The sequence below is a fragment of the Eretmochelys imbricata genome, chromosome 15, assembly GCF_965152235.1.
Source record: "Eretmochelys imbricata isolate rEreImb1 chromosome 15, rEreImb1.hap1, whole genome shotgun sequence".
Taxonomy (NCBI): domain Eukaryota; kingdom Metazoa; phylum Chordata; order Testudines; family Cheloniidae; genus Eretmochelys; species Eretmochelys imbricata.
In genome coordinates, this window is record NC_135586.1 from 16,013,378 (window position 1) to 16,026,453 (window position 13,076).

The 13,076-nt window shown below is 38.3% G+C and overlaps 1 protein-coding gene across 2 annotated transcripts in view; it reads right to left on the bottom strand.

Annotated features, from left to right (window-relative positions):
- The window catches only part of PPIL2 (peptidylprolyl isomerase like 2), a 112,079-nt gene that overhangs the window by 67,442 nt on the left and 31,561 nt on the right, over nucleotides 1-13,076 (bottom strand). Inside the window, exons 7-8 of one of the 2 annotated variants that reach the window (XM_077835093.1) lie at nucleotides 11,868-11,959; nucleotides 9,491-9,580 (exon numbers count right to left, since the gene is read on the bottom strand). The exons of the other annotated variant lie outside the window; for it this stretch is intronic. Coding sequence (XP_077691219.1) covers nucleotides 9,491-9,580; nucleotides 11,868-11,959 — 182 coding nt within the window. The remainder of the gene's footprint in view (nucleotides 1-9,490; nucleotides 9,581-11,867; nucleotides 11,960-13,076) is intronic. 2 annotated transcript variants of the gene reach the window in all.

Below are 13,076 nucleotides of genomic sequence, written 5' to 3' on the forward strand. Positions count from 1 at the left end.
TCATCCTTCTATTCTCATTTCTGCAACGCAGGAATTTCACTGTACATTGAGTAGGCAGGCCAATTAAGCAGCATACATACTACAAATGTATTTTCCTTCCGTCATTGAAGAAATGTTCTATAACTTGAAATCTGAGAGTGGCATCTCAGTCAGGTTATCTAGGGCAATAAGTCAACTGACTCCTCCCTCTAAAATGAAGCATTGTGATTCACTAGGAAGAGTTTAATTTAGAACGAGACATATGTTGACTGCAAGAGCACAGCAACGGATGTTAACTTATGTACAGAATACTGCAAGGTTCTACTAAGCACACCTCTCCCCAAAAACTTCGCAAAATAGGTCTGACCAATCCTAACTTGTGCTGCAGATAATGTGGACAAGTTATTTTTTTTACTACAGGAAAGGGTGCCCAGAACACAAGACAGACATTTTTTGATGTGTGTTTATTTAAATCCAAATAAAAACACAAATAATACACATTCTTTGGACATATCCCTTTCAGGAAGAAACTGTCCAACTATTAATAAAATATTTAACATGCCAGGTTCATCTCATTACACCAATGACTGTTATTGTGCGGAGAATCAGATGAGAGATGAGAGAGGGAGTCAAATCAAGACATGAGTGTTGAGAAGACTGAGATGTAGAGATTAAGACACTTGTTTCAAAGCACCATAGTTGTATGGATGGACTCTCCTTTGTAGAAAATGACTGGAGTCAATAGGGAGTGCCCCTGCTCCAGTTAAGGTGAAGGACCAAGAGCTAAAAATTCCTGGGTAATTGCTGTACATACCTGCCTCTTTGTACAAACTTGCCTTTTGTTACTAGCTACAAAAATGTGGAATTGCTTTTTTTGTAGCTAGCAATAAAGGGCAATGGTGGGTTAAGAGAAAGAGGCCTAACCTGTTTCTGTTCACTTTTTTTTAACTACAGCAAGTCTAATGAAATTGAAACTTATGGTTCATTAAATAGTTTCAGCATGATATTTTTTATTTTTAAGCCCCAATCTGAATGGAGTATTTAATTTTTATCATTTTCAATGAACTTTTTTTTCTTTTCTATTTAAACATTCCTCTCAACTGTTCTGACCATAAATACCCTTTGTGTTAATGCAGGAGAGCCTGGAAATGAAACTAATGATTAAAAAACAAAACAAAATAAAACTAACTAGCCTCTTCATTATTAAAGGTGAAATGTTAAAAAATAGTAAATTAAAATTCTGAGGTTCTTTCTGATTTAAACTTTAACAAATTACTAACAGGTAAGAATTTCACAGTGTTGCCAGCTGTTACAATTTTGCCATAAATCTCATGATATTTAATGTTTTTCTTAAAGCCCTGGCCCTTGAAGATCTTTCATTAAGTGAGAATCAGTTTTTTGTTTGTTTTTAAAGTTTCTAGCCCTCATGATTGTGGAATACAAGCTTAAAAACGTGACCCAAGTACATTCTAGAGATTCAAAACCAGGAGGCAAAAAAAACTAACCCATTTTAAAAGATATGAATTGGGGGCCTCAGTCATGATTTTTGAATACTTGGTGCTGGCAATACTATATATGTCCTTTTAGGTAGCGATAAAATCATGGAATTTAGAGATTAAAAAAAACATACAGAGGGGCCTAATTCAAGACAGAGTTAATGGGGAGTTTTGCTAATGACTTTAATGGGATGATAAGATCAGTCTCCCAAGAATTCTCACTTGTTATGTACACTTTGAAAACTGCCTTTGGGGTGAATGCACCCAACCTGATTAGGAACCCTCCTGCACAAGCTGTGAAGTGTCTTCAGAGCTGCTTCATAGAGGTTACTCCAGCATAGCGACTGGACTAACCTCCATGGGCACTTACACTGCCTTCCACAATGCTGGTTAATGGTGAGAGGATTCACACAGTGGTAGATCATCTGGACCCAGCCATGTCCTACCCCATACCACAGGAAGCTCAGATAGAGTGGTGTGTCCCTACCACGTCATCCCTGCATCCAGCCCCTTCTGATTGTATGCAATGACTGTGCACCGCGTTCATTGCCAAGGAGCCCTCTGTCTCCATAGAAAGTGTTTGCTTTACCCTTTAGACATATAGAATAGCAAATGGGAAATGGCTCAAGAGTACAATATCAATTAGCACACAGCTCAGCTACCTCCAACTTTGTTCATTAGTTATGCTTCTTCTCACAAACACCAGTGGTGTTCAACAGCTTGTCAGGATGCATGTCTTGTCTACAGCTGATTAGGCTGTACAGCAACACTTAAAAAAAACCACACAGCAATACATACACACTTTATTTTTAAATGGCTGCAAATGTATCTGCCACTGTATGTTTTATGCCCTGATTTTTCTTCTCTAGTCACTTCTCCTGAGAAAACACCATTCCATCATTTTTTGTGGTTCAAAGCACTGGGGATTAAATCCATTAATCTTTCTAACACTCCATTATTTACGGGGACTAAGCCAGTTACAGCTCTGGAACCATTTGACTTGCACAACCACATTTTATAATAATTTTTCTGGCAGCCCCATGTGACAAGCAGCACCCTCCTGGCCAAGGAGAAAGAGACAAGATTGTCAACTCAGCTTCTTCATCACCCACAAGGATTGCTATTGAATAAAACCTAGAGAGGCAGCACAGTTCCTCTCACAGGATGCCCATCCCCTGCAGGCTTGGACGCCAACAGTAACTTGTATATGGTTTTACAGTGCATAGCAGGAATAATTTTTCTGTATCTCAGCAAACTTTAGGGCTTGGGTGTGCATGGATGCACAGGGGTGGTGAAGGGCTGAGAGTCCCTGAGCACTAATATGCAGAGACTCCTCTTTGCTTACCACCCCTCAATACACGATACACCATCCACCTTAAAGGGGGCGTGGGATTACTGCAGAAGGTACATTGCTGCTGCACACTAGGAAGCTCTTAACATACACTGTACCTCATATAGCTCCTTCAGGAGGCCCACAGAGCTCAGCACTTTTCACAGAGTGAGTGTAGGCTTATCCTCTCAAGGCAAAAAATCTGACTCTTTGCGTTTCTGGTCATCTGCCCCTGAGCTGTGGTAGGAGCCTCAGATTTCCCCGACCCATATAACACATTCTGGTAGAAACATGTACACTGCCTTCTATCCCAGATCTTCACAACTACTCAAAGAGAAAGAGGCAAGATGTTACATTTGGGTTTAACCTATAATTAATATACAATAACCAGCATGGGTTCATAAAGAATCAATGTTGCCAGCCGAACTTGATTGCTTTGACAGAATCTCCAAATTAAAGTCTGAAGGGAATGTAGTACAGGCCATATGTTGGGATTTAATATCAACTCATAAAATCTTACTTGAAAAATTAATTCAAATTGCTTTGTGGAGGGGACATACACATTGAAAACTAGCTAAAAGTGTAACATTGGCAGTTTATCAAATAAGGGGGTGGGTGAGAGATCTCTTATGGGATATCAAAAATATCACCAATACCTGCTCTTATGTTTCATCCAAAGATATCAATGCAATTTACAAAGAGGGTTTGTATCATTAGTATCAGGGATCAGTATTAAGTCCTGGAGTATTTAAGATCTTTGTTAGTTATCTGGAAACATGTTAGTGAAATCTGTAGACAATGTTAAATTGGGAGAGTTGACTTCCAATCAAGACAGAGAAAATGGAGAGACCTAGAAAGATTAGAAATGTTCAAAATAACAAAATTCAGTTTGTAAGAGATACCAATTAATACAGCTGGGGGAAAACAATCTGAACTGTAATCTATAGGAGAGATAAACTTGGATGAAGTAGTCCTCAGGTGATAGAGGACAGCAAATTAAACGTGTGTTTGGAGCAATATATGGCAGCCAGGAAAAGGACAATGTAATTTTGGGGGTATAAAGACTGAGGTCAGGTGTATTTAGAGCAAGGACCTAACAGTCACTCTCTCTGCGGTTCTGGTGTGACTGTACCTGGAATACTGTGTATATTTCTGAGTACCATGTATCAGAAAGATACTAATGAAGTGGAGGGAGTTCACACAAGAGCTACAACGGTGATCTGGGTTACTGACTGATGAGAGATTAAAGGGGATAGAGCAAGAGAGAGAGATGTTCGGCTAAGAGATGATAGAGTACCAAATATCTGAAGAGAGTGTAAACCCCCAACCGTTAAGTGGAAATAGTTAATTATTTATGGAGAAACAAGAGATCTACATTTTGGAAAGAAACATTTAGGCTGAGTATCAGGAGAAGCTTACCCAGCCTAATACACTTTGCTCTCAAGAATGGTCTCTCAACAGCAGGGGTGGACTTTTAAAATTCTACTGAACAAACCATCAGGAAATGTTAAAGATGGATCAATCATACAACTAGCTGACATAAGATGAGCATTCCATCTAGCTTCTATTATCCTATGGTAGCTGTTTGCAGCCAATACCATTCTCCTACTGTGATCTCATGAGATCTCACAAGCTACCCAGGATCGGGCCAGGTATTTGAATGGAAGACCCACTCCCAAGGAAAGTCTTTTGTGGTTTGGGAAGTGGTGCTGAGAGATCCAGTAGGGCACTCCTTCATCTGAACCAGTACTGAATCATTGCCCCAGAATGGCATTATGGCAAGTAGTACACTTAAAAATGCTGCCTTCTGTGATGGTATGTAAAACTCAGGGCCCTGATCACTTACAGAGAGAAAAGAACCCATGACACCTTTTGCAGGATTGGAGACACTAGACCTAGTGTCCTAGCCAAATGCCAGTTTTGGTAGCTGCATTCTGCCTACCTACATTCCCCTGAAAATTTTAATCAGAGATGATCTTATTCTTTGCTGCTTCCCGAGGGGTAGTGTAATGCTGCTGTGTAATGTTAAACAGTTGCCATGTTCCACACCAGGCCAGTGGTGGCTAAAGCAATTTATGTATATGCAAGTGCATAAAGCTCTTTACACAGAAAAGTACAATATAAATGTAAGATATTGTCATTGTTAAAAATTCGAATTCTGAGTTTGCTTTTTGTTCCAAATCAGAAGTGTAGTTTTGTTTTGCCCTTTTTTACTAAAAGCAATCCAGGTATGACTGTATAAAGCAACAAACATATCCAGTCAGTTGAGCGGATGCTCATCAGCCAAGCTGTAAAAAAAAGTCTGATCAGTATTTGTGCAACTCATTATTAGTGTTGGTAATTGGTACTAATTACAATTTTTCTGTTATACCTCTAAGTAATTCTATTCTAGAAAGAACAAGTATTAAAAACACCACACCTCCACCTTCTTCAAAAGAAGTAAACACTTTAAAGGCAGGTTAATTTGGAGGTCATTTGCTATTTTAACAAATATTTCCTCAGCAGCTGTAGGATTCTGCTGTATGTAACAGAAAGGAAAAATGTGGTCATACATCTGGAAAATACCTGATAAACACACATTAATCTAGCTTTCCACTTGAACTCTATTTATATTTCACTACAAAATCAGTTACAGTAACACATGTGCCCCCATCTGCTTCCTAGGACATTTAGATGAAGCATTTCCATAGTCTGTTTACTGTCAATAAACTGAGCTACTAAAAATACAGTTCCATTCAGTTGCTATTTGCAAAGTAAAGAATGCTTTTTATAGAAACCCCTCCTCCGTGCCTGATGCTTTGCCGGCAAGCAGGGTCAGAACTACCAATCCAGCTCTCAGTTCTTGCTCTCTCAGACACAAGGACATTCAACTCATGTCAGGAAAGCAAAGAAACCTGTGACAATTAAAGATTTAAATATATAGTTGAAAGCTTTCCAAAGAGACAATGTACATAAGCCAGAGTTCCAGCTGCAAACTCAACCCAGTGATGGTCTTTGGCTAAGAAACAAAGCCAACTAGTGACAGGGCTTGCAAGGGCCAAGTCACTCACTGCCCAGGGTCATCTCGACACAGAGAATTTATGAGGAAGAAAGCCAAAGACCTTGGTCTTTCTTCTAAATGATTTACCAAAAGGAAAAACAGTACATAAGAAATAATAATGAATTCACACATTAAAAAAACAAAAACATGAGGATCATGACAAAAACCCCTGGAAATTCCTGCCTAAGAATGAAAAGTAACAAGGTATAGTTTCAAGATATAGCACACGGGGATTCAGTTGCATTACACCCATTGACCTGAATGAGAGTTACACAGCTAAGTCTCTGTGCACTACTTTGATAATTGACCCCTTTGACACACTTCTGTATCCTCTAACACCTACACACAACAAGTGTCCCTACACTATTTCCTCAGTGCACCCCATTATGCTGGTATGTTGGAGGACACAAATGGTTCATTTCCTCATTTAATGTGAATCTCTTAGCTTTTCTTGTTTTCTGTCACAGAAAATTCCTTTTCTTTGTTCACTTTTAAAATACCTCTTATACTTTGAGGCTGCAGAACCAAATGTGGTGAGACAGAGACAAATTTAGTCAGTGGTCTGCTACATGCCTGAGCAGATAAATGTAGTTCATGCTGCATAGTCCAACCAGGCACATGAGAATTTACTGCATTCACTAAAATAGGGCTGAATAGGGCTGGCATGTGCACTGATTTTGTGTTAAAAACGAACTCCTTCAGCCACTGAAAGCTGCTATACAGAAACTGACTTTCATCCCAATGACAATTCCACCCCCCAATAGGAACAGTTGGGAGTAATGGCCTACACAAGTTAGTTTTTAAAACAGAATGTTGAGTCAGAAAAGCAAAACGTGTTTAAAATGATTGTGTGCTGGTTTCTCAAAATGTGTTTCGCATTCCACTGACGCAAATTTCTCCTCTGCATTTCAGTGGTTTCCAGATAGATTTGAGAAAATAAAATAGATTACACCACCCAATAGTATAGTAGAAAGGTTTAGTCAGCATGAGTTGGGATGAGTGCATTTCTTAAGAGTAGCAAATCCACACACATACTATGCAGGTCATCCTAGATGAGTGCATGGGTGGTGTCAAAAGTGCAATTTAACAACATGGGTACTATCTCCACATAGGTGGTGGTGGGGGGCGTCTAAATATGACTGACTGGTCATTGGTACACAGCCTAAGTCATTTATGTTAATATATAGACTGCTGCTGATTGAGAGAGAAATACAACTTCACAGAAGAGGCAGAAGTAAGATGCAAGTAAATTCATATAACCCCCTGCAAGCAGTCATGCTAGTTTTTGGAAGATTTATGCATCTAAGAGAATTTAGAAAGGAACATTTAAATACAGTAAGTTTAGTTGAGTAACAGACAGCTGTTTTTATTAATATATTTAAGATATGTACCTATGGAACATGTTAAAATCCTAACACTTATTTAAATGACTGCAGATTTTAATCACTCATTCAAAACTGTTTGGTTTTCCATAATGATGGTGCAAATACAATAGTCACTTAGAGTCTCATCACTGAAGCAAAACCATTAGCATCTTGGCAGTTAGATTCAGATATCATCCTGTCGGAAGCTTTGAAACTTGAATCTGAGGAAAGTTGTGGGCCCTGCATTCACTGGGCTGAAATGTTTAATTTTGTAGTAGCCTGAACAGTCAGAGCCAGAAGGATGGGGGTTGTGGGGTGGTGGGGTAGAGAGATGACAACTGTACACATGCTTTTCAGCACAGCAATACAAGAGGAAACAGCATACTTCTTCCCATGAACAAACAAATTTATTTGAGGAACATTTGCAGCTTAAATTTGCATTTATCAGCCTACCACTGGTGACAATTCTCTCATTCATAAGAGATATGTACTAATCGGTGACTCCAGTGGCATGATCCACCAGTATAAAACAAATTTTTATCTTGCTGTAATGCAAGCTTAACAATAAAATCATTTTAAGGTCTAATATTTAAACTCATTTTATAGTAAATTTCTTTGTAAGCTAAGTGCCTATTACAGCAGATTATAAAGTAGTTTTACAGTCTCTTATTATGGGTTCCAGTACTTGTAAAGTTTCAGAGTAACAGCCATGTTAGTGTGTATTCACAAAAAAAAAAGGAGTACTTGTGGCACCTTAGAGACTAACCAATTTATTTGAGCTACAGCTCACGAAAGCTCATTCTCAAATAAATTGGTTAGTCTCTAAGGTGCCACAAGTACTCCTTTTCTTTTTGCGAGTACTAGTAAACTCACTAAAAAAAACGAACAACCTTAGTAGCATTTCACATTCAGAGAAAATAAAGACTCCCAACTTCCTTTGTAAATGTACTAATTATCTTTGAAGTTTTACATTTTATTTCTACCTAGAACATAGTTACATCTTTCTAGTTTTATAACTTTTTTTTTTTTTTTTTTAAAAACAAACAGATTTTACACGGTAACAGACATAAGCAAAACATTCAGGTGAAGAATTCTGTATTGCTGCCAGTTTTCTTCTAGATGTAGAGACATTTTGAAAAACCTACTTTGCTCAGATTTTCATTTTTAAAAATCACCCCTAAAATAAAACAGTATCAATTTAATCAGTTTTTCATCTTTTAAATAGCTGAAAATTTATATGTGGATTATTTTAATTTCTTATGACAACATGGTTCATGTCTTATTGGCCATCTGACTGGCTAGCTAAACATAAAGAAGTCTCTGGCCATCTATGTCTCCTTCTAGTTAACATTATAAACAATTACAGTAGATGCTGGCTAATTCCCACTTGGCTAAACTGCAAAACTGATAATTCTTACAATTACCCAATGGTTTCATGCCACTTTTAAGCAAAGATTTAATAGCCAGGTCTCATAACTAACATTTCATTATGGTTACACCACAGTACAATACATTTACTTGTATAGTGTAATGTGTTACATAATTACAAGTACACTTGTCAAAATAAAAGAACAGTGTATGTTTCCAATGCAGATTCATTGATTTTCTTTTTACCCAATGTGTATGCTTACTCCACAAAATTATTAATCCACAAAATTCAGCAACCCACAATGGTCTTCCCTGCTAAATTAATCACGATCTACTATGGCCTTGTCTACAGTATGGCTTAAGTCAATATAAATTACATTGCTCAGGGGTGAAGCCCCCTTCTGAGCGAAGTAATTTACATCGACTTAACATGGTGTCTACAACACATTATGTTGGCGGGAGACGCTCTCCCATAGACATACCTTCCGCCTCTCGTTGAGGTGGATTAATTATGTAGACAGGAGAGTGCTCTCCCATCTACTTATTGAGGCTTCACCAGACGCGCTAAATTGACACCACTGAGCCGATCAATTGCAGAAGTGCCGATTTAGCACCGTAGTGAAGACAAACCCTATATGAAATGAAAAATAATCTGATTAGAGTTTCACTTCAGCTCTGGTGAAATTATATGGAATATCTAGGCTTGCCATCTGGAGAACAAATGAAAGTGATGCGATTGTTACCCACTATAAAATACTGTTTCTCTAATCAGTTGTCATTTTATATTAGCAATGCAACAGGGAGTGGCCAGTCTGCCTAATACTCCCCAACCCATTCCAAAAGAGGCTGTATTAGGAGGCATGAAACAGAATAGAATAGAATAGAACAGAATAGAACAGAATAGAAGGTTTACCTGCAGTGTCAAGATGTCCTGCCTAGTAAAGGGTTCATCTGTCAGGAGATCCTTGTAGCTTTTTGTTTTTATGTTCAGCTGCTCAACTGCCTAACAGCCAGGTGGAAAACAAGAAATTAAAATTTGAAATTATCTGCCAGGCAAATGCAAGACATCTTGCACCCTTTAAAAATACACAGGATGACATAAACAAATTAGAGACATTCACCTCCAATAGGTGATCACATTGTTTTACTGGGCTCCTTATTAATTTTGGAAAACATATGTATTTCTTTCCGAACCATTTGACTCAACAATCTCTAATAAAAAAATATTTTATTTAGGACTCTCTAGCTACATACATTGTTGCTACATGTTTTTAAACCAAATTCCACATAAGAATTTAAAGACAAGCACAAAAAGAAAATCCTGTCATCAGTTTTCTAGATTATAGTTAAAATGCACAGACCCACATTTTTATGTGTGGAGCAATATTAATCTCTAATTTAACAGGTGCAATGAAAGTGATTTATAAAATGGGCAGCAGTTTACAGCATGGTAGGAATCAACGTCAAAGAAATACATTGTACTCCTGAACAAATAAAATAATCAAACCAGAATCACCACTACATCAAAGCATGGAAGACACAGCTTTACTTACAAGGAAAGAAACAGATGTACTCACACTCAGGTGCCTCCTCCTACCCAGAACCAAAATAGGTAACATTTTTTCTGCTACTTTAGAAGTCTAGAAATGAATTTACAGCTTATATAACCTAGGAATAAAATTACACTGGAGAGAGTGATGTCTAATGCGAGCAAATCTGTGCAAGTTTTCCCCACACATCTGCTCAGCTGAGGTCTCTTTAACAGGGTATGCAAATTTTGGCAAGATGGGTAGCAGTTCTACTATATGGGCAAGCATCAATTAAGGACTAGGCTGCTAAATCATTTTTACTTGTAATCAAAACAAACTAGTATCCATGTTTCCAGAAGAGAATAGCAAGTATTCTAACCCAGTCTCATCTGTTCCCCTAACTAGAGATTTTAAAACGTGCAATGCCATTTAGAATTGGGAGAACATATTGGGGTGGGGGTTTTTTTGGTGAATTTAGCCCCTTTTCTTGTTTGCAATTGTCCAAACTGATTTTTTTTTTTATTTGAAATTTCAGTATTTCAAACAGTTTGATGTCTGTTTTGTGTGAACAAATTCCAGCCTGTGGACTGTTCACAAATGTTCACTGCATGTATTTCTTACAACAGTGGTTCTCAGGCATACGTGTACCACTGGGGGTACGCAGAGGTCTTCTAGAGGATACATGAACTCATCTAGATATTTGCCTAGTTTTACTACAGGCTACATAAAAAGCCTAGCAAAGTCAGTACAAACTAAAATTTAATACAGATAAAATGAGAAAGTAAGGAATTTTTCAGTACTAGTGTGCAGTGACACTTGTACTTTTTGTGTCTGATTTTGTAAGCAAGCAGTTTTTAAAGTTAGGTGAAAGTTAGGGCATGCAAGACAAATCAGACTCCTGAAAGGGGTACAGTAGTCTGGAAATGCTGAGACCCATGGTATTACAATCCTGGATAGTCAAGCTTTGTACATGCTCACCCAAAGGTTTGAAACTGATTGTATTGCAAGGTTTGTATGAACAAACCTTTGTTCACACAAATGTTCACAGAATGTGAATAAAAAGTTGAGAAATGCAGTTCACGTGAAGCTCTCAAATGTCCACTAATAAGTTATCTATTTTTCTCCAACTCCAGTTAAAATATTCTTGCTTACTAAAGAAAATTAGAAACAGCCAATCTGCCCTTTGTGCATGGATATATATTAGAAAGAAATGTTGTTGGCTGCACAGAAGAGTTGTTTGTTCATTCAACTGAAAATGAATCAGGAGCGTGACAGTGAGTCAGGAGTTAAGCATTCTGACCTACAACTCTCTCTCGGGCTCAGCTACACGCAGCTTACTTAAATGACAGGCTTTAAAAGTAATATGCATCTTAAATCATTCGGAATGTCCATAAGGGGTGAAATTCATCCTTGTGAAAAAGCCAAGGGCCTCAGCTCCATTTCAGACCTATTTTGAAGACTTAAATGGAACCTCAGTGGTGTATAGGCCTCTTGCTGGCCCGAGGCACAGGGGTCGATTCCATCCTATTGGAGATAGCGTGGCATAGAGCAGGGAACTAGAATTACTTGGATTCTATTCCCCATGCTGCTCCTAGTTTACTGCATGACCTTAGGGAAGCCTCTTCACTTCTATGTGCCTCAGCTTCCCTGTCTGCAACACAGGGACAACACTTACCCACCTCTGTAAAGCTCTTTGACAGCCTTGAATGAAAGATGCTACAAGTGTAAACCATTAACACTGAAATGCAATGGTGAGCCTACCTCATAAGCAAATACATTTCCAGTCGTCTTGATAGCCACTATATGGGAGTTATTGGTGAAGACAGTGAAGAGCACTGGACAATGGTAATTACCTGTGGGGGAGGAGGGGAGAAAAACAAAAAACGAATTCTGCATGAGTTTCTTATGGTTGTTTAGACAAATGGAATGGTTGCTTTAGTTGCCTTTGTGAAGAATATTTACATTCTTTCTAAAAAACAAATGCATTTTTCATGTTCAGTGTACAATTTATGGTCTTTTTAATTCATGCTTTGTTTCTCTAGTACTTGGGGGTGGGTGAGGTAGAATGACACCTAGAAGTATTATAAACCAAGAGAGAAAAATGGGTCTTTGAAGTCCACCATCCAGTAGCCAGCAATATAGCACGTCACATAATGGGGTTGGTGTCTACTCAGTATCACAATATAAATATCGTAATAACCAAGACACTCTTGTTGAGTGTAACTTCTCACTACCCCCACCACCCTGTTTTCAGCCTCGTTCTCAGGAACATATCTTGGTTTATATCCAGCAGAGGTTCAGATGAGATGGTGCCCTTTGCAGGTTCTGCTGGTCAGAAAAGACAGCACTTCGTATTCAATCTCAGTAAACAGAATTCCATTAAACCTAAGCACATGCTTTTCAATAAAGAACCTGGCTTCAGCTCAAATTGAGCTGTAAATTTTCCTAAGAGGGTCAGCATAAATATTAAACACATCTTACCTAAAGATAGTGATGAAAGCCAACGGATCAAGAAAATGTATGGATAAACTTGGCAGAAAGCAATTAGAAGATTATTATTAATTCTTGATCAGTTTGCTAGATTGGGAATTCGGAAACAGCTTTGGCTCATTTGATTCTTTTCCTACTAATTACAAACTGATCAATCAAAAACAGCACGGAGAATTGAATAAAGATAGCTAAAAGCACTACCAAGACAGGACAGGGAAGCTCCTACAGATATCACCCACTAGAGTCACCCAGAGATAGTGCTCCAATCTCAGACTTGTAAAAGCAAGGATAAGAAATTTTGGGAATTTTTTATTGATTAATCTACCCAAAACTGAAGGAAAGTTCTGTACTTTATGAGAATGTGTACGCTTCAGAGGCAAATTTAGAAGGTGTTTTATGACAGGGGCGGCACTACTTTGTCCCACTGAGGGACACACAAGCAAGCTACCTAGAGCCTGAGGCCTGCCCCCAGTTGCCTAA